Here is a 23555-nt window from a genome sequence, read left to right on the forward strand (position 1 = left end):
TTTGGTTTTTATTTGTCGGTTGACGGCTGCTCTGGGTGATTCTTCTGTAAAATTGCTGAACTTTAAATCAAGGCTTGGAATTATTGTACAGTTCGTATGAATGTGAACACATTTTATTTGCTAATTGTGATTATAATTTACATGGTGCATTCATTTTCTCCTAATCTAGAACACATAGTGAAATCCGACAGTTCACTGAAGGATTGGGAGTACTTTGGGAAAACGTAAGAGATTACCCAAACCAATTTGTCCCACTTTTCACTCTGGAGGGGAAAAGACTGACACGGCAAGTACTAAAGACACTAATGACAGTTGAATATTCAGAGGCAGGCTCCAATTTACGAAGTCAAGAGGAGGACACAGTGTATTGTCTGGAGGTTTTCTTACAAGAGTCGGAAGGTATTGTATACAGTATTTATATCTTTATTTTAATGTAAACTAAAGTAAACTCTAGATGGGGCGTTACATGCAGGGGGGAGGGGAGGGGTGTTGAGATACCCCCCCCCCCCCCAATCCTTCGGGCTGAGAATGAATATCCAAAGTAAAATTAGGTACCCCCAGGGCTCGAAACGAAACGATACAATACCGTATTTCCTTACAGTTATATAATATAGCCCTTCGAGAGAGAAACAAGGTTGTGTGTATTCACGAACAAACTTTACCTTGAAGAACTATACCGCTATACCCTATTTGTAATTCCTTGTACCAAAACGAAAGTATGCTAATAAGAGCGGTGAAAGGGTAAATGGTAGACGAAAAAAGTATACATTTTTTATTTCATAATGTTTAACATTTTTATTTTTATGCATTTTAGATAAAAAGACCAAGACATCCCTTGGAGACTTCCTAACATTTGTTACTGGTGCTGACTCAATTCCCCCTCTTGGTTTTAGCAACCAGATACATATAAATTTTTTTAGTAAGGAGCGAAAGATGAGAGGTTACCCGACAGCCAGTACATGTGGGTTGGATTTACACCTCCCCCGTGGATATGACGATCCATTGGAATTCACAACTCTAATGGAGGAAGCCATCATAAATGGCAAGGGTTTTGGAAAACTTTAAAGATGTATTGTCCCCCAAAATCATGAAGAATAAAGATTTTTTAAATCTGACTTTGAATAGGCCATTTTGCAGTTTTAATGAAGTTGTTTCCATAAGAAAAAAAAACGAGAAAAAAAAATTATTTCACCTATAGAAAGACAAAACAGTTAAACAGTTAAATTACCCCAAAACTCATTGTCTTCCAGCCAATTTGACCATTTATTTGCTTTAAATTACAGTTTTCTTAGGTAAATAATTTTTTTTCAGACCCATTTTTTTGTGAAAGTGAAAAACTATTATGTGACATTAAAATAACATATTCAACAAAACAATTAAAAAAAAATATTTTTTCAGGGGGACAATATATCTTTAAATTATGATCAAATTTTAGTAGCCAACAGTTTTGTAATTGTTTCAGAAATAAAATACTGTTATCAAAGTTTCAATAAACAAAATGTTGTTGTTAAATTACATCTGTTTTACTGTATTGTACAGCTACATAACACAATTCTGTCTGATCATCACCAACTGAACATAATACTATAAATATAATTGTTTATATTGTATTCATTACATTGTGTTCGTTGCAATTCTAACTTTGTATTGGAAATAATATCACAGCGACAATTAATTAATAAAAAAACCGATTTATAACATGATAATGTGATATCACGTGCTTGCTGTGGCATTTGATCAGATGACGTCAAGAAACATATTTCTAAGACTGCTGTATAACTGCAAACCTTCATCACATGTTTTCGGCATCGATAGCTGCCTTTCTTCCAAGAATATGGAACATAAGTCGAACACCTCCTTATCGCATGGAATCTGGCTTTTGAAGATGGATTCACTTTCACAAACTTCAACTTTAGCCACATCAACGGGAATAATACACTCTTGTCCCCCGAATAAGTATGGTACATTGTACATCAATGTCGGGCGTCCAAACGGACCATGGCTATTTCTCGATTTTGAGATGCGATGGGCATTCCACTCGTTTGCAACCGTGTCCAGTTCATCCTTTAAAAAAGGCAAATATATTGTAAAAACAAATAGTTTAATGACAGTTTAGACCGTGAAAAAAAAAACAATATCGTAAATAAAAGAGGAGTGATTTAATTCTAGGCTAATATTGTTTGCTTTTCAAATTGTTGCGAAAGCCCAAATTATTATTATAATTGTCGTACTTGGGGACTATAATGCATAGCACACAATGTAATTGCTGTACTGCTTACCTGGATAATTTTCATAAAACAAAATTGTAATAAAGATTTGTCTATAAGACCTCCATCATATCTACCGTCATTCTTTTGTTGTTTAAAGGCGTCCATCCAAAACTGAGTAAAGTGTTTTCTGAGAATGCCCCACCAACTCTCAATTCGTTGATTATGCTGACTTGTTCCTTGTATAAAACTGCTGTTCTCATTACAAAGAAATTGCTGCATTGGACCAACAATAGAATTTTCAGTTCCGAAATCTGTTCTAATAGACTTTGGACAACCCATTTTTTGGCGAACAGAATTTACGTAATAGCCGGCTATAACTTTTGGATTGCTGCTAGTAAAGTAAGCTTCTAGCCATATTATGTGTCTAGAGAATCCGTCTATACAGCCATTTATACAAATGCCGTATGGCTTAAGTTTGTCGTACGAGTCGATATGCCAGATATAGTTTGGGCCAGGTACATGATAAATTCTTCTGTGTAGTCGTCGTCTTCTTCTTGCTTCGACACCCTCTGGGTCAAGAAGGTTTAAAATTATTCTGACCGTCTCTTTATCTATGTTTAACCCATTTTGTGTGCAACGAATGTGCATCCACCTGTACCCATGTAGCATCCCTGACGTCTGTAATTGACTTTCAATGAACGCAGCGACTTCCAGTTCGTCAGAATGCCGTTTTCTTCGACTAAGGCACATTTTTTTCAGCCTTCGCTTTAATGTTCGTTTACTTATCAAAATATCATGATCTTCTGCTAACATTTCAATAATCTCTTGATAATTTAAGCTACGATTGAAATATAATCTAATCCAATGGTTTTCAGGACGCATGGTGACCAGATTGCATTAGCTAAAGTAATCCGGGATGGTTGGGATGTCATTAGAAAGGGCAGAGGTCGAATTATTAATTCGAAATTTCGAATTATTAATTCGAAATAACGAATTAAAAATTTGAATTAACGAATTACTAATTTGAAATTTCGAATTATTAATTCGAAATAACGAATTACTAATTCGAAATTTCGAATTATTAATTCGAAATAACGAATTACTAATTCGAAATTTCGAATTATTAATTCGAAATAACGAATTACTAATTCGAAATTTCGAATTATTAATTCGAAATAACGAATTACTAATTCGAAATTTCGAATTACTAATTCGAAATTTCGAATTATGAATTCGAAATAACGAATTACTAATTCGAAATTTCGAATTAATAATTCGAAATTTCGAATTAATAATTCGAAATTTCGAATTAATAATTTGAAATAACGAAATAAATAATTCGAAATTTCGAATTAATAATTCGAAATTTCGAATTATTAATTCGAAATTTCAAATTACTTAAATAAATTCGAAATAACGAATTAATAATTCGAAAAAACGAATTAATAATTCGTTATTTCGAATTTGTGAAAGCAATATTATTTTTTTGTTGGCCCTAATAGGCTTTCGTATATGACTATTTAGTGCGCTTTATCTTAAGAATAACAATGTATGAAAAACGAATACGAAAAGATTCATGGTTGTGTGGAGCATTACCAAGCAGTGGATTAGTAAGTATGGAGAAATAATATTGACACAACACAACACAATATTATCATCATAGCATTAATGGTATTAAGTTGAGGGGTTCACCAACAAATATGTGAAACTTCAATGTGTTAATATATCAACATTGTACTAATCATTTATACAGTAATTAAAATAAAAAATAAAAAAAAATTATAGACTCTTTACTAATAAATAAACACTTTACCTGGCAATTCTTAAGCTCCGTCTACTATACATTCATTTGGTGTAAAATAGAAAAATCACAATTTAAATATATATATATATCTATAAACATTTATAATAAATTTATTACAATAAAATTAAGAATAAAATTAATTTTAAAGAACTATTTTAATAGTAATAATTAATACTGTTTAATCAAGATTTTAGGAGGATTCATCACCATGACATCATGGTTATGGACATTTAACGGTAAGTTGTAAGGAATGTATCTAATCACAACGTTGACTGTATAAACTTCATAAATATTCTAAAACTCTGTCTACACTATCGAACTTTATGTGACAAAACATGTAATGTCCCCATATATGGACATGGTTATGTCATATCACTACCATATTCGGGTATATACCATATTTGGGAACGTCACATCAAACATTTTTTTTCAAACTTGTTTGATAGTGTAGACAAAGCTTTAAATTCCCCTTTTTGGTCAAATTCTTTATTGAGGAGAAAGGTACTTTTTCAGTTAACATGGTGTTTTACTTGCTAGGCCGACTGGAGGTTGTATTAGGCCTACTCACTGGTTGTATGGGAGAGTGTGAACATGAGAAAGTGCTGTATGGACACTTGGCTGGAACTCGTAAAAGCTCTGTCTACACTTTCAAACTTTATACAACAAAAAATGTGATGTGCCATATATAGACATGATGAGGACTACTATATTTAAGCATATCACTACCATATTTGGGTACATCACACTTTTTTGTCACATAATGTTTGATAGTGTAGACAGAGCTTAAGGAAGGCAGGCCTCACAAGTAACACAAGACTGTACTCAACTACTACTATAGTACTACTACTAATACTCATTACTCTTTCCGTTAATAATATTGGATAGGTATTACAAAGCACTCCAATGCGTATATATCACATTTTTGTACTTAACATATATAAATGATATTTGTTTTATTGGTATCTACTGACTAAACTTCAGCTTTTTATCTTATATACAGACAGAAATAATTACAACAAATATTAGACCAATCTATATAAATGGAATTGAAACTATATACGATGGTAATGCAACGTTTTACAAATACTGTATAAAGACAAATATTATTAAGGATTTATGATGTGAGGTACAACTGCAGTAACAATTATAGGAAATGTTATACTTTAAACACATGCTTTATATCCCTTTACAGTAATATGAATAAGTACACATTGAAGACCAAAGCAGTGCAGTTATTGCTGCAGTAAAACGAAGATAATCTTCACTGCTTGATAAATGCAGTCATTTAAAAATTGCAATACAGTAACATCTCTCAAGTAAACAAATACAAATTCTGAGATTTAAATCAATCAATATATATCCTAACATAGAGGGTGGTAAAATATATGTTCAAACATTGTAAATTACATTGTAAAACATTATTCCCTTTTTTAGTACTGCAATCGGCCTAGTTTAGTCAGTCTAAATAGTAGATTTATGCAGGAGAGACCACTAAAAATATAGTGAAACTCATGCATGGTTAATTCATTTAAAATGACTAACTGTACTGCAGGCCTAGTATGCTTTAATTTGTTTAGTAAACTATTTTACTCATGGTCTTGTATGGAATTGATAAAACAACCTTAGTTTTATCAGTGAATTTTATTGTGAATAAATAATTATTAAGAATATTTTGAATAATAATATTTTAATGGGAGATGTTACTGCAATTGAAAATCATCAATTTCATATTTTCCATAAAAATGTTTCACCAACAATTAGTTACAACTCTCTTTATCAACTGACAAAGAAGAAATATTCAAATATTATAAATACAATATTGCATATAAACTCTTAAAAACACAATTCTATTAATAGAATCTTAATAACATTAAATTTTAAATCTCCTTCAAGGCGTCTTCATTTCTTATTCGCAATCATTCGTTTATTATCAGGCTAAAAAACAAAATGATATTTTTCAAGATGGTGGAATGGTCAAGTAGTTACTGGACAAATGAATTATTAATAAACAAAACTCTATACTTACTGGTAAAATAGAAAATGAACATGTTAAGTCATCCGTGACACAGAGAACAGCACCAGCATTGTCAAATTCCCCGCAATAATTGGGGGCACTGAATATCGTCACTAACTTACGCTTCTGGAAGAATTCATAACCATCTTCAACAACCTGGAAAAGAAACATGATAATTATAACAGGCTGAGGAACTCTTCCAATTTTGAACATCTTCAGCTGGGCTATTATTTCGGGTATTCTGTAAAGTCTGGTATATTCTGAATGTGTAATGGTAAATGAGAATTTGGGGCTTTTTTGGACCTCAAGAAAAGTCAGACTTTCAGAGAGTCTGATTTTTGGAAAATTGACTACTACAAAATGTATTGAGAAAAGAATTAGAGAAGAAAGCTGTCGTGTCATGTTTGTATTTAAACAGTTATTTGAAACCATTGCACAGGTTTCTAAAACTTTAGTGCACAACATATTTGACAGCTGTGCTTTATAGTATGATAGATTAAGTTAATAAGCCAGTACTGTATTAGACAAACCTGATGTGCTCTGACTATTAGACTTAAGTCATTATCTTTCAAAAAGTGACGAACCACATCTCCGCCAAATGTGTATGACACGCCTCGATCATTCTCGCCAAAACCAGTGATATCCTAAAGAAAATAAAAAGAATTTAAATTATTCTGGAATCAAACATAATTCAGAATAGTTTTTGTTTTGTTGAAGCACTGTGAGATCATTTTGGTATTAATTAATAATTCAGATTATACTGTAATTATAACTTGATATATTTAAATCAATCAGGTTTTTGTCCATCATAGTATCGAACAATCACAGCACTTGTCAATATTATTATTGGTAGTGATGTTGATGAGGGAAGTATGGTCAGACTATGTATGCTTAACTTCATTTGATATGGTGAACCATCAAATAAAATAAAGTAAATAGAGATTATACGGACTCAGTAAATATACAATATTCAGTGGTTTAAAAATAAAAGCTGTCTTTAATGAAAGATCCCAAATCATAAATGTTAATAATATTTCGTCAAAACATACAGTCATTGATAAGGATCAATTGCTGGCACTCTGTTAAAAGTTAAAATGTTAAAAGTTAATTAAATTTTAAATAAATAAAGAATTTGATCTGATTGATGTCATAAAGCATAAAAAAAAAACCATTAAATAATTTATTAATGTAATCATATAAAAACACAACTAACAGACTGCGGTTGTAAATTTCAAGTGATTTACTGTACTTGTAAGATGTTTAGAGATATGTACACAGTCATTTTAGTTGCTGTTATTGTTCAACTAATAGTAATAGCAGAATCAAAATCAAGTAAGTGATTATTATTATTTCATTTGTACTATTATTAATAAGAATAAACAAATGAAAATTGTACTCTAGGATAATAATAATAATAATATATACGAATTTGTAAAGTGCCAATTCCAGCAACAAGTGATCAAAGGCGCTGTGGACTTAGATGTTACACCTTCAAGAACAACATTCTTCTCCCTTAAGGGTCACATCGTGTCATTGGCAGCCAACTACGTCGCCATTACGTCTGTCCACGACAGTGTGTGTGTATGAACATAGTACTACGGGGTAACCCCCTACTCGTCTCGAAAGATGTACTAGGTTCTTTAAAGTGCATATGAGCCAGATGTACACTGGGCCTACGGTTTATAGTCCTTATCCGAGAAGACTTGTTCTACCACCAGAACCATGGAGCGAGTGAGCCTCGAACCCTTGCCGATGCCTAGTTTTATTGGAATTTGTATATATTTCAGGATACAACATGCATTTGATCATCTTACTGGAATTGCCACTATTTAAATGTTGGATTATTATTATTATTCTACTGGGCTTATACGACGCATGCACACATAAATCTTTTGTATAAATTACCGCTCCAATTTTGTTTACTGTCCTGATGCAAAAGCTCACTATAAATGAGTAAGTACATTGGACCGACAGCCTGTTTTTTAAAATGTTGGCATAAATATTTCAAACTTAGAATCATTTTCATTTAACTGGATAATTACTTAATGCCTTCTTCTCTTTCAGCATGTAAACAAAATTGTGAAGAAAAATTTTCTTGTGCAAATTTATGTACAATGTACTGTGCATGCAGATCACCGAGGTCGGTGGTTGCCGGCGGACATGACAGCAAGTCGTTGACGTTGAAAAATGGTACACAAATATGTTGTTCAGATATAAATGAAATGGTATATAGGTGTAAAAGAACAGGTAGAAGAAGAAGAGGAGAAGGAGGAGGAGAAGCAGAAGAAGAAGCAGGAGGAAGAGTAGGAGCATGTAAGAAAAAAAAATAACATTACTGTCCCATGAGAGACTTGAGTACAATTCCTATATAACTTTGCTCCAGGATTTTAAAATAGCCTAGTGGGGGGTTTTGGCAGATACAAGTAGTTGAGTAAATGGCACTAGTAAATTGGTTATTATCATGTGCACCATTAGCCTTAATTTTGACAATGTTGACAATAAAATGCGTAAAACCTGATGATATACTACTACTGTATTTATTGCTGTTTTCTAAAAAAAAGTGCCTTTCAAACATTATCCTTAAATCGTGATTGATTACTTTATATTGACAGTAGGAAGGGTTTTGAATTAAATCAAGGCTAACAATAACTGTACAGATTATGGATGGTACCATTTGCTAAACATTCAAGGAAGCCAATTGGCGAATTGAAAATCAGTCAAGCCAAGACTAATCGTGTCGCAACTAGGTGTAAAACTTGTAATCTGGTGAAGCTTAACATCCCATTGTTTGATTGCCATGGTTTTATCAGAACATGGTTCAATATATAGCCTTCGGTGATCTAGGTACTTCTTGATATATAGTATAGGCATCACAATATTTGTATATTGTTGGACATCCCCTTCCCAAGTGTACTAATAATCAACTGATCACATTATGATGGTAAATATAAAAGATGGGAAATTGATAAACAAATGAATATACTGTATACCTCATCTGGGTCAGACCATAAAAGGTCGCAAACCATCCCATGGTCAGGAACTTCTAGAGGTCGGTCAATGGACTGCAATTGATTAATGATCTTCAGGTCGGGTGACAAACCTCCGTGCATGCAAAAGATGGTGCCTTCTATTATGCCAGCTAAAATAAAAAGACATTTATGAAATATTTAGGAAGTGAAGCTGGTATGTTGAGAGAACACAGCATTATAAAACTAAATTTAAAAACAATCATAAACAACTAAAAACAAACTAAAAAACTAAATAAAAAAATCTAAATACTGAAAACAAATTTGTATATTTTTTTTTAATGTCGCCCTCTACTGATGGGTGTTTCTAAAGCTAAGGAGAGAAGACCGCGTGCGCAAACAAGGAAGACACCCTACAAAATGGTAGTGTGCACAAAACAACTCATAATCTATAAACGTTTTAAGTCTTTCGATTTTAAAAAAACAAAGCATAATTTTACCTAAATACTGTACATTGATTACGCGCTTTCGTCACTTGAGTGATCGTATGTTTTGTTATTAAGGATAAAAATCCACGCTGGTTTTACTAAATAGATTTTATTGTAGTTATTGTGAGTTTTAAGTATACTTTATAGTACAAATAGATTAAAATGCATTTTTCATACATAAAACAAAAGAAATTAAAGTTTTTGTCCTATAACTATAGGATAACCATCTATGCTTTCTTTGATGAAAATGATATTTTCACACGTCCAATCAAATGACGTCATGATTGATAAGAGCAATAGTATCGTGACAATACAATAATGAATGTATTGTTTTTATTAATCATGACATCATTTGATTGGGTTTTTAAAAACATTTTTATAAAAGACAGCAGAAATGATTATCCTATAGTTATAGAACGAAAACCTTACTAATTTTCTTTTTTTTATTTAAGAAAAATGCATGCTTATCTATTTAATGTCGATCAGTATCGTCCTAGTGTAAATGGGCCTTAACTTCATTCCTTGTATCCCTGACTACCTGTCAGCAAGCTTACCAATTGGAAGGCAGTTAAAACAATCTGTGAAAGTCTTCCACAATTTAATGTTGTATCTTCGTTTACATTCATCATAGAACCCATATATTCTACAAAAGATAATAAAGAAGAAAATTATATAGGTACAGTACAGTAAAGCCTGTTTTGCTGTTAGACGTTATTCGACGGTAATCGTTAACAGTTCAACAACGATAGTTTGAAAACGATCAAGTTGAAATGATAACGATAGCGAGTACCTTTACCTGTAAATCGTTAACATTTCAATGATTACGTAGAAGATAGTGACAGGAAAACTGGCTTAATAGATCGAAAGGAAACAACGTACATGGCTTCTATTGTATTTGACCCGGTTCTAGCATGTGTGATGTATACGTTTGTTTTGTAAAATCTGGAATAAATTGAATTGACTGCCGCAGAGGCAGTAACCGTTCAAGTGACCGTTCAATCAAGACCATTCCTAATTAGCATACATATTTGCATGTGTGGCTAATAACTACAGGTGCTCTGACTACATTGCATTAACTTTATGAAAAACATAGCGTTTATTTATATAAAACACCTGGTAAGTGTTAAGTATCTTTAATATATTATGAATACTATGTTATATAAACATTAGACCCGGTCCTAGCATGTGTAATGTATGTGTTTATTTTGTAAAATCCGGAATAAATTGAATTGAATTGACTGCCGCAGAGGCAGTAACTGTCGGGTTTATTCAATCAAGACCATTCCTAATTAGCATACATATTTGCATGTGTGGCTAATAACTACAGGTACTCTGACTACATCGTATTGCATTAATTTGTTTATGAAAAACATAGCATTTATTTATATACACCTGGTGAATGTTAAGTATCTTTAATATATTATGAATACTATCTTATGTAAACACTATGTGTTATTGCAATACAGCATGAAATAATAATGTATCCTTGTCACTGAACTCACAGTCTAAATTATGTTTTATGGTTAAGTACATGCGTTGGTGTATTTGTAATATGATATTACATAGCACATAATTTAAAAAAGATTCCTATTCTAAAGCTCAGTTTACACTACCAAACTAGTTTGACAAAAGTGTCATGTGCCCAAATATGGTAGAGATACAGTACGTTCAGATATGGTAGTGACATCATCAAATATGGGCATTTTTTTGTCACATAAAATGTGTAGACAGAGCTTTTTAGTATTAAATACAAAAAAAGCACATGTACCTGTACATCATATATTTATATCCATAATTTTAATTATTATTCTTTGTATAATGACTTGAGTGAGTGAATGTTATTGTTATCCCTCGGCCTGGCTAAATAGTCCGTCTTTCAACTCATGAAAATACTATATTCTTTCCGTGAACTTTACCAAAACAAGAATTTGTGGAAAAGCAGCTATTGTGAGCCTGGACAATGCTATCTGATATTTGCACAGTTAATAATACTACCATGTGTTTGTAATTTTATAAAGCTAGAAAGAAACAAAAGAAGGAGAAAGTTATGTTTTCCATCTAACATTTACAGTACATGTCTGCACCTAATTGTAATATTATAATGTTCTTATGAACGATATAATAAGATGATAAATATTTAATAACCACTTAAATCAATTTCCTTCATATTATAAATTATGATACCTTTGAAATGACACTGGTAAATTGTATTATCAATGTTATGATATAATACTGTAATTATAAAATTGTAAAACTATTATTCAGTACATTAAACTGTGGTACTATAGTACCTTGAGAAACATATGCTTTAGTGTGCACTTTAATGATATGCAAGCTTCGCTGATTTAAATAATAAATGTGAAAATGTACATTGTTTAATCAGTGTTATAACATATATTCCAATTATAAAATTATTTATTCATTTGAAATACTGAATATCAAGAATCATGGAATTGCCCAATAGTGCTTGAGAAACATAACACTTAACAGTTTCCATTTCTATGTAATGTCTGTAAGTATAACTGTAATTTTTGTAATGATATGAAATTATTACAAGCATTTCTATACAGTAGTAGTATGGAGGAAATTACAAATTGAGTCTTATTTCCAATAACATTTCAACTGTATTTCTATTAAAGTACCAAATATTGATCACTGATGAAAAACTCCAATAGTCTGAGAAACATAACAGTACATTTCCGTTTCTACGTAACTGCTATATTGTAATTTCTATAATGATATTATGAAATTATTACAAGCATTTCTATACAGTAGTAGTATGGAGGAAATTACAAATTGAGTCTTATTTCTAATGAAACATTTCAACTGTATTCCTATTGAAGTACCAAATATTGAGTATGATAAAGAATAGTACCTGAGAAACATAACAGTAAATTTCCGTTTCTACCTAACTACTGTATTGTAATTATATGACAATATTACAAGCATTTCAATTCAAAACAGGAAATTGCAAATTAAAGTCCAATAACATTTCAATTTCTTATTGTAAACATTTACATTTCAATAAATATATGATGGAAGGATTTGGGAGCAAATGTCATTACGCGTACGTACATGATTTGTTGTTTGTATATACGCACTGTGATGTTTGCTCCAAACCCCTTCCCATCATGCATTGTGCAATGACGTTACTCGCGAAATCAAGCTATTTGTGATAAACCTCATTACTATACTAATGATTGATTTACACAGTAGTCCGTTTCATTTTGAACATGTACTTGAAATAAAACATAATGTAAAAATGACTAATTTAATATTATAGTTAGATAGCATAAATATTTAAAAAAGAAATTGAACAATAAAAAGAAATTGCTTGCTTGTACAGTACATGTACAAATTACACTATACCTACTCATACTACTGTACAGTGAAATGATGTTTCTATGCAAATAAATCACCATAACATATTACCGACATCATTAAATATGAATTTAAACAAGTAGTTATTACATACAGTAGTATGAATCATAGAGTATACTTTTCTTTTTTTATGTTTCTACTTCTGGGATGGACAAGCAGTTATTTTAAAAACCAGAAACTCTCCAAAAAACAGACCTTTGATGATGTTGATTTTACCGCTTTAAAGTTTGTAATAATGTTTGATTTTAAGCCTATGTTTTTATAGGAAATGATGTTGCATGTGATACAAATTTACGGGGAATTCATTAAGTCTGGTGGGAACTGAACTTTTTATCAAATTCTTTAAAGTATATTCTGGAAGCCAGACTTTCATAAAGGGCCAGTAATTCCGAAGAGTTAGGATGAAATTTATTTCACAGACCCAGCAGTACAGTGCTACCAGTAGACGATCCCCTACTCTTTAACACTATATGTACACATGACCGATGGCTTTACATCCCATCCGAAGGATAAGGCAATGGAAGTAAAGCTTCTTGCCCCAGGATCACTATGGTACAGATAGGCTTGAACCCATACCCATTATCAATACCATCAAGTTATATTATAACTTACCTGTTAATACTAGCACATTCATGATTTCCTCTCAGAAGAAAAAAGTTGTTAGGATACTTGATCTTATAACATAACAATAGACATATTGTCTCCAATGATTTCTTCCCCCTAAAGAAAATTGTTAAAACATATATAATTTCTATATATAAATCTAAAGGCAAATTACTGAAAAAAATGACAATGCTGTGGGTATCAGTGGCTGGATCTCAATGGAGATACAAAAATAAAAAGCGAAAAGCTAAATCAAAACGATAAAGTAAACAGCCAGAAAAGTTAGCAGAGCTTCTTTCGGGCAACACTAGCCCTTCATCAGTGCAAGATTCCTATATATATATATATATATATATAAACACAACAGGCATAGAAATAAATTCCAAACCGCCCGGTGATACACTGAAAATTATTTAATTAATTTTTGAAACGATAAAGATGAGGAAATCTGGGAGAATGAGAAAAAGTCGCCCCAACCGAGACTCGAACTCGGACCGTCTGCTTGATATGCAGTTGCCCTAACCATTAGACCACTGGGGCTTTCATGGTATTGTTCTTTAACTCGATCGGATAATGACCCTTTAACATTCTCGGCATGGTACGGTATATATATATATATAAAGATACATAAAAATATATAAAAAATAATAAAAAGGTGAAGATACTGAAAAGCATTTTGTCAGGAATGAAGATAAAGATAGTTTGAAATATAGAATCATAATGGCTTGCCTTACTTTTTTCTGATTTTATTTTTATATTATCGTATAATTTCTATCTAGTTCAAATTCATTCACTACAGTAATTGTAATCTTCTCTATGATAAATAGTTCAAAAATTGAAATTTAAAAATAGGTACAAGCAAGTTGAATAAGTCAACACACAATACCTTTCCATATGAATAACTACAGTAGTACAAATGATCAATTAAAGTTTTTACAGTGTCTGTCATCTGCTATTGATTAATTGGCTAGTGTGACTTTGAAATTGCATAGCTAATCAATACAAATTAAGTATCAATAAACAATCAATGGTTTCATCAATAATTAAGCGGTCAACCTTGTGCAAGATGACAACACTACAATTGTTTACCAAGTTGTTTTGTATAGAGTTTCTTGCAAAGTCATTCATTAATGGAATGTATTGGATTTTTAATTGATGTGAAGAAATGTAGCCAAGTGGCTTGTTATTGTTATGAACAGAGAAAATGATCAGGCACTGGGGGTTAAAACCGGATGAATACTGGCCAGTATCGCAATCAGGCCTATGGAATTTCCATGTTTCTCAGACATTCAATAATATTAAAATGATGTCTATCATAAATTAAGAGATATTAATTTAGTAAAGTTAACAGTCTCCCTGAAAACTGGAAACTGTCTCAAACCCATACTGTGAGGGCCAAAAGTTTATCATTAAAAACACATTCTGGCAAGTCTGGTATTTTGAATGTGTTTCTAATGGTAAAAATGAATTTGGGACATTTTGGACCTCAATAAGTCTGGTTTTGGAAGAGTTTCGAGTTTTCAAAGGGTCCGGTATTGGTAGAGTTGACTGTACCAGGCTTTCCAGAAAACCAGATATATTAGGCCAGCCCAAAGGTGTCTGGTATCAGGAGAGGTTTGACTGTAAATGTTTATTTATTCAACACATTACCTGTCAACATAATCACCCAGAAATATAAAGTTTGAATCTGGAGGGAACCCTAGTTTGTCGAAATGTCGCAGAAGATCATCAAACTGTCCATGAATGTCACCAACGATCCTGACCGGCGCCGCCAATTCTACAACCATTGACTGCTTTAGAAATATCTCGCGTGATAACTGGCATAGCTGCCGAATTTGTGTGTCTGGTAAAGATGCCTATAAATATAAGAAATAAAAGACTAAACATAAAATAAAAGAAATGATGACACAGGTATGTGGCGCGTTTTTGCGGACAATACCATAATTGCATAGAATTATTATGAATTTCTTCTTTTCATAAAATTGTACCCTCACTTCACAAAGAGAGGCTATTTTTGGTTTTTATTTAGGTAAAGCTAGAAACCAATCACAGATCATACAGTAAAAGCATAATATATTTAGGCTTGGCAAAAAAGAGAGGCAATCAATATATTATAATTTCTTTCATAATTCTTCATATAATTTAATATGATACTTTAAACAAAAATATTTTTGTTAGGCCTTGACTAGTTATTGCAGAATATCACCAGCTGTGCTTGTGCTGAAGAGAATTTCATGTTGTTTGAAATTCACCTTTTGTTTGCTTACCATTCCATAACTGTCAATGTAAATTATTTCCTTAAACGTTTATATGCAAAGAAATGTTTTGTATGCTGTCAATCAATGTCAATATAATATATAAATGCGCAACCCAAAGATTTTGTAGTATGTGAATAATTTCTTAACAGCAAAATTGCTCATACATTTAAACCAATTAATTGAAATCGGTTTCTTGTTAATAAATGATAAGTTTGTTCAATTTTAATTCTTGTGACAGGTATCTTTGGTTGGGGGTGGGGGAGGAGGGGTAGACACCACATCTATGAAAATTTTCATTCGAAAAGTTTAACAGGCAATAATTGATATTACATAATTCCTACCTATACCATTACATGAATCATGAATGCGTAGCAATAATTTTATACACTAAAAAATGGCAACATTGTTTCGTTGGAATCTACATATTTAATACAGTAAGTAGTTATAAAGAGGGTGGGTGCTAGATAACAAAAATTACCTAGTTGTAAGCCTATAGAATTATACTAAGGGTGGCAATGGCAGGCAGAAATTTAGGGTGCAAAAAGTCAGGTCGTTTGACCCTAATAATAGGCTATAATAGACCCTAACACTAACAGTAAATACTGTACCTGTTTTGGTGTGTCCCTGACTGCTAGAAGCTTCTTAATAATCCCATCCACATCAAGCTCTTTCTGCATCTTGTGAAAAGAATCTTCTAATCTTGTTTAGTCTTTATCCAACAGAACAATCCTATGATTTGATTTTGAGACAGCGATTAGAGTTGCCTAGACCATGGACAAATAAGTTGAGCCTAGACCAACCTGTTTGTCTAAGTGTTGTTAGTTACTATACCCTGGGGTATTTTAACAATACTGTGAAAAGCAAATATGAAAATAATAGGCTACCATTGTGGAGATTTGCCATTTGATTTTACTAACCTTGACAAAGTAATTAATTAAATCAATTGATTGGTCTACAGAAGCTTTCATTTAAAATAATGTTATTGTTAATAATATAATAATTGGTCTTTTTGTAAAACAATACCAATTACAAGAGTAGGCCTATCTATAGTTCCAGTAAAACAAAACGAGTCTTTATGACTTTCCCAATTAAGACGATTAAAAAGATAGTATAGTAGTAATATAGTAGTAATCAGTTCGGATGGATTACACAAACTCTGGATATCTTACAAACCAAAGATATTGACATTAATCGTTACCATATTTCTTGTTACCAAGATACATTATCCAAATCCTTTTTAAATTATGTATTAATAATTAATAATCTAACATAACCCTTTTTACTACAAATTACGGTTTCCTTAGCTACAGTGCAGTATATGTTCTTATCTAGCTTAAGCATGTTCTCACCTAGCCTAAACATGTTCTCACCTAGCCTAAACATGTTTTCACCTAGCCTAAACATGTTTTCACCTAGCCTAAACATGTTTTCACCTAGCCTAAACATGTTTTCACCTAGCCTAAACATGTTTTCACCTAGCCTAAACAGGTATTCACCTAGCCTAAACATGTTTTCATCTAGCCTAAACATGTTTTCACCTAGCCTAAACATGTTTTCACCTAGCCTAAACAGGTTTTCACATAGCCTAAACAGGTTTTCACATAACCTAAACATGTTTTCACATAACCTAAACATGTTTTCACATAGTCTAAACAGGCTTTCACATAGCCTAAACAGGTTTTCACATAGCCTAAACATGTTGTCATCTAGCCTAAACATTTTTGCACCAAACCTAAACATGTTCTTACTTAGACTTGTCAGTCTTGCTTCTACTTTTGAAGCTACATCCCTGGATGAACCTAATATTAATAATGAACTTGCTGAATGGCATAGTAAGGAACTCACCTTACAAGATTAATTGTCAAGGGCCGAGTGTTGACAAAATATGGTTGTACAAGACAACACATTTACCTACTGTACAGTAAACTAATGTAATTAAAATGAATGACATACACAACAAATCAAGACTAAATCTAATTATCTCATTATGGCCCATACTTTTTAATGAAGACTAAAAATAAATCAAATTAGAGAACATCTGTGAAACACATTTATATACCATATAATTTCAGAATTAGTTTGCAACGTGCATCAATACATATAATTAAGATGAAGACTATTGGAATATGAATGAATATGAATTACAGCATAGAGATATTATAGTTCACACAGTATAATATCTCTACAATTACAGAGTATTTTGAACCTTCTTAATATGTGGTAATAATACTTGCTGACAAACCTTAAAGTCCCCTTCCCTACGTTTTTTAGATCTAATTTAAGATCACAAACTATATTTAATGTAAAAATAATACTATATGGTCCTATTGCGATAACTTTTTTCGTCTTTAAACGGTTAAAAATGTGAAAAATAAGTCGATTCTAATAATTATAGCGGCCCGCTATAAATCCCAAAAGGCATTGCGCGCGGATTGATATTTTTGTTTTTCACCTGTAATTCGCCCACTTTTCGATCGATCGTGAGGCCAAAACAAATGGAAGACTCCTAACTTTTCAGCGAAAATACCGGGTTTTCCCCAATTTGTATCAACGGAGTCTGGCAAAAATAGAAAGACAATTAATGCAGCAACTATACAACGTCAGGCTAGGTATATAGCTAGCGTATGATGTTTGTACGTTACCGATGTTTACCAGCTAGGCCTACAAAACTAAGCCTAGCTAGGCTAGGCCTAAGACCGTCCACGAGAGGTCGATCGCCGCAAGCTACTTAGGTAGTGCATTGTTTCTCACTTTTTATCATAATTTACCATAAAACGTACATTTAAGACAAGGAATGACATGGTTTAATGTTTTTAAAGTGATATATATGTATTATTTTCCAAAAAACGTCCAAAATTGCAGGGAAGGTGTCTCTAAGCTCTGTCTACACTATCAATCAAACAAAAAACTGTGGTGTCCCTATATATATATACACATGATGATGTCATATTACCACCATATTTGGGCACATCAAACTTTTTTGTAAAATTGGTTTGATAGTGTGGATAGAGCTTTACTTTTGTTCAGAAGGGTTTGAAGGCACCAAACAGAAAATTGTATACCTAAATGATTTTTCAAAATATTAATTTCATAGACTTAATATATATATATAGTATATATTAAATTAGTCCCAACCACCAACCAGCCAAAGTCTTTCGGTGATTACATGTTGATATGTTACCAGAGCTTATGTAATTGTTTAAGGTTTACTACAGTATCTATTTTAAGGAGTTGGATTTAAGGTTTGACAGAGAGCAACCTACAGTAGTGCCTAATGCTAAATTCTACATTCATTTTTGTAACTGCAAATATTAAAGATCCCTATCAAAAATCATACAAGAATTGTTTGATTATGCTGTGACATTAAATATCTTGGCTTCAAGGTATCAAAGCAAGGTGAATTCATTCAGAATTGTCATATCTAATTATAATCACTATATTCATGTATTCTTCTACAGTGTAGGTACAGTAGATGATGGTAGGATAACCCTAGGCATGCTATATTTTAGACCTACTTTACAGTTGTCATCCATAATTATTGGTTGTAAATATTGTTGCTTTATTCATTTATTTGATTAAAAAATAAATTAAAAGACTGCCAAACAATACATGTTTATCCATAAATATGTAAAAAAAACAGGGCCGCATGTCATTATCCAATTAAATTGTATTCACTCAAAATATTCATTTATTATTATATATATAAATAATACTTATCGGAATCCAGCATTTAATTCATTAGAATTCATTGAAATTCAGTCATCCATGTCTGACCAGGAATTGAATTTGTTTAACAACAAAACCTCCTAGGAGTATTATTAATTATTAAAATGTAATCACTAAAATTCGCAATGACTTTTTAGCTGAAAATGAGGATGCCTATGACCTAGTAAGTCAGCAAGTCATTTCATCAAGCCACTCCTCCTGCACTATATGCGCAGTGTGGGGCCAGAGTCAACTTCTAGTAGGCCGGCTCTATATGATGGCTAGCAAGCATGGACCATGGCTAGCCTAGAGGTAGCCTAGGCCTGGCCTAGCTCTTCTTTAGTCTACATCTCATTAACAACTCATATTTACAATTCACAACACAATCTATACAGAACGCGCATTTTAAAATTTAAAACATACCTCAACCGAATTCCAAAAACGGTATTTCTATTCAATAACTAGCCTAGTTTTGTTCAGGGACAATACTGTACTTCTTGCAGACGAACTGATGTTCTCTCAGATCACCTGGCCTTCGCGCGACAACAGAAAAAGTGGACTGTCAACATTTCTCTTTTTGGATATGATGATCATCATCAGAGAATAATCGGACGCGGCGGACCGGAACGAAGCACAATAGAATAAAACATAATTATTGCCATTCTTGATTTATTGTTTTTAGTCATAGTCATATATACTTTATTGTCCATTTAAAAAACAGAAATGTGATTTGAAAACTGGCAAAATACAAAAATATAAAATACAATTTACAAAAACACACACAAAATTAAGAGGCTAAAAATTGTTAAAATTAGATAAAAATTATCGGTTACATTTTACCTTTGTAGGCTACTCTGGAGTTATATAGGCCTAAGTGTATAGCATTAGGTACAAACGAGCACCTAAACCGTTTTGTTTTGGTATTAAGTGCACGTAGTCTTATGCCAGAATTCATGAGAGCAAATTGTTTGTGAAGAGGATGTGTTTCATCATCAATGATACTTTTTACTTTTTTTAACACATTTTCTTTATGCAAGGATTCAACATCAGGTAAGTGCTCTCCTACTAGTCTAATTGCTCTAGGCCTATTTCCTATTCGATTAAGTTTAATTTTATCTGTTTGCATTGTATTACCATAAAAACAAACATTACAAAAAAGTATTACACTGAGAATTACAGAGTTATAAAACAATTTAAGTATAGTTTTGTCAATTTGTAGGTACTTCATTTTTCTTAAAATAAACATCCTTTGGTTGGCTTTGCATGTGGCTTTATTTACATTATTTATCCAATTTAGCTTATTGTCAATTATACAACCCAGATATTTGTACTCATTTACTACTTCAATCTCATTTTCATTTATAATCAGAGGTTCTAAGGGTTCTTTAATTTTCCTAAAATCAATTTGCATTTCTTTTGTTTTCTTTATGTTTAGTTTCAGGTTGTTATTGCACCACCAGTGATAAAAATCACATCCTAGTTGTCTATAGCTTGTTTCATCATTGCCAGTAATGTAGGCCTATCCAGTGATGGAAAATTATTATTAAATTTTGTATTAAATTTACATTTATATAATAATTTATTTATACTGTATTACACTATAGGTTTTTTCTCTATGTCAATATCCATGTGTTGATAGATGTTTCTTATTAATGGTTGTATCATATCAGTTTTAATTTAGTTTTTCTCTATGGATCAGTACGTTACGTTACGCTACGTTCCGACATTCTATCATCAGTATCCAGCAGTACAGTATCAGGCAAATTTTTACATAGCGCCATCATTAAATATTATGATCGAATCTATATATAAATTTACGTAAGGGCAAAATTCGGTAAATCGCGCCTTACTTCTAGAATTTTTACTCGATGGTATATAAAGTTGGTTCGTACTTTCGGTACTGATTTTAACCACCTGATGTAACCCTGTTTACTAATTAAATTAAGTTAGATAATAAGTTATTGACGGTTAAAACGAATTTAGGTTCCAAGATTTGCCCCAAATAGGGGTGTTTTCCGACCGTGGTATACACTGTATAATGGATGTCCGTCTTGAAAAATACCCGCCACAAAAATGCGAGGAGGCTTCGCATTTTCCTATCTCCTCCTACGATAATTGTTTTTAATAGCTGAAAACCGGTTGAGCAGCTAGAGTACACCATCATAATGTTGAAGACAGGCCGATTTTCTTTAAAAAATACTATTTTGATAGATTTAATATACGATTATACAAATCTATTGATTTGCGATGAATGGAACATCCCAATCTCTCAGTCTGCCATTGTTTGGTTTAACACAAGTACTGTAGGTAAATTTATGAGCCCTTGGTTTAACACATACGGTAGGTAAATATATGGGCCCTTTGAGAATAAACTTGCGAGATTGTGGATAGGCTCTACTGTTAGATATATAAACACATTATTATATACAAATAAACTTTATACTGACAGTTCTTTCTCAACGTTTGTATTAATTAATAATTACCAAATATAAACGTCGTAGTGGTGTATCGTGACATGGTACTTTAATATTTCAATCGATTATGACAGTTTTAACTAAACTAAATAAAGAATGTTCTCTAATATAATTAGGAATCTCTTGCCATACACGGGGAAAATTAGTGTACAATGAATATTTAAAATAAATAAATAAATAAATAAAATAAAAAAAGTATTAAATCGCAAATGTTTTACTGTATTTAGAGGTATATTATTTATAGGCCTATAAAACATGAAAAAAATATTTCGTTACTGAGTGGATAAAGAATATATTTAAAAATTGTTCCTCTTTGTACCTATCCGCTTTCCCATCCCTCAACCCTAATGTTACATACAAAACACAAATTGGGTTTCTTTAAATGAGTTCAAATCAAAAACTTGGACTCATTTTGTGATAAGTTTCTCCTTCGGAAGTAATTCCCAGGGTGCTAATTTTAGTTGACTACATAAATCATCGTGTCTATTTATTCGTTTCTGTAAACGACAATGTATAGGCCTATAGTCCTGCGGTACGTACATTTGAAATCGCCAGTTTTGTTACGCTGAAATTACTGTGTATTCCAGAACCATCTGTGGGCACGACCTAGATGGTACGCGAGCGAAGCGAGCGTACCATCTAGTAATCATAATTTTAAACTAAGTTCACAAAATAGGACTGTGGGCGGCAATATCAGTCTAGACAATTTATTAATAAAATTCACACATCTTCTCCTTTCATGCTCAGCCACATTTATTGGCCATTTATTACAATATTATTATATTTCTTTCACCCACTCGGCCAAAAAGAGGTGGCGCCAGGATCTTCCCGACGCGGGGGAAAAATTCCCCGACGAGGGGGGCTATGTGAGCGAAGCGAGCATCACTAGGCTGGGGGCCAGGGGGGGGGGCCGCCAAGGGCCCCCGGTGGGGGTCGAGGGGGCGAAGCCCCCCAGAAGCAACGCGTTCTAGCGTCATTTGAGGTCATTTTAATCAAATTTAGGGTAGCCATTTTTTCCATTTTTTATAATGCATAAATAAAATACTCGTGCAAAAAAACGATGCGCGATGACTGTTTCAATCCATATTTTTCAATTTAAAAAATAAACGTTCAAAGAAAATTTAGAAAAATAGAGTTGGAGGTCCCGGAAATTTGACTTATTATACTTCAAAACATGAAACAAAATATATAAGTCTCTATCATGGTTGTGACTGAGCTAAGAAATGTTTGAAAAATAGAGATGTTAGGTCCCGGAAAATGCACTTCTTGTACTTCGAAATATGACCAGCTTTATTGTTGAGGCTGAGCTAAGAAAATGTTTAAAACTAGAGCTGCAGGTCTTCAAAAAATGGCATTTTATACTTTGAAAACATCAGGCATAGAGGGTTAAAAAACGCAAGCGTAGACCTTTTTCAGTCGGGGAAATAAGTTTATTCCTCCCAAGTGTATGCGTGCGTACCATCTGGACTTCCGAGTGGTGAGAAATTCATGACAGGACATTGAAAATTTAATAACTTAGCTATAATAAGATGTTGGCTAAGCGAAAATGGCATGTTTTTTTTGTTTAGTAATGGATGAAATATTTATTTTAGGTACAGAAGGTTACTTGTAAATTAAAAAATTGGTGAACATACGAACAAACATAATTCGTT

General features: G+C 32.4%; 2 protein-coding genes across 2 annotated transcripts; one reads left to right on the plus strand and one right to left on the minus strand.

Moving 5' to 3' along the window:
* Nucleotides 1-305: 305 nt before the first annotated feature.
* LOC140042668 (uncharacterized) lies at nucleotides 306-1065 on the plus strand. The gene is made up of 2 exons (XM_072087716.1): nucleotides 306-399; nucleotides 815-1065. The coding sequence occupies exons 1-2, from the start codon at nucleotides 306-308 to the stop codon at nucleotides 1063-1065; spliced, it is 345 nt and encodes a 114-aa protein (XP_071943817.1).
* Nucleotides 1066-3726: 2661 nt separating this feature from the next.
* Nucleotides 3727-19948, minus strand: LOC140060801 (uncharacterized). The gene is made up of 9 exons (XM_072107153.1): nucleotides 19853-19948; nucleotides 16333-16453; nucleotides 15117-15322; nucleotides 13476-13583; nucleotides 10037-10125; nucleotides 9019-9167; nucleotides 6559-6672; nucleotides 6041-6184; nucleotides 3727-5949 (listed from the first exon to the last, which is right to left on the minus strand). The coding sequence occupies exons 2-9, from the start codon at nucleotides 16399-16401 to the stop codon at nucleotides 5914-5916; spliced, it is 915 nt and encodes a 304-aa protein (XP_071963254.1). The 5' UTR covers nucleotides 16402-16453; nucleotides 19853-19948; the 3' UTR covers nucleotides 3727-5913.
* Between the last annotated feature and the right edge of the window lie 3607 nt (nucleotides 19949-23555).

Source organism: Antedon mediterranea, chromosome 1 (assembly GCF_964355755.1).
Source record: "Antedon mediterranea chromosome 1, ecAntMedi1.1, whole genome shotgun sequence".
In the NCBI taxonomy this organism is placed as follows: domain Eukaryota; kingdom Metazoa; phylum Echinodermata; class Crinoidea; order Comatulida; family Antedonidae; genus Antedon; species Antedon mediterranea.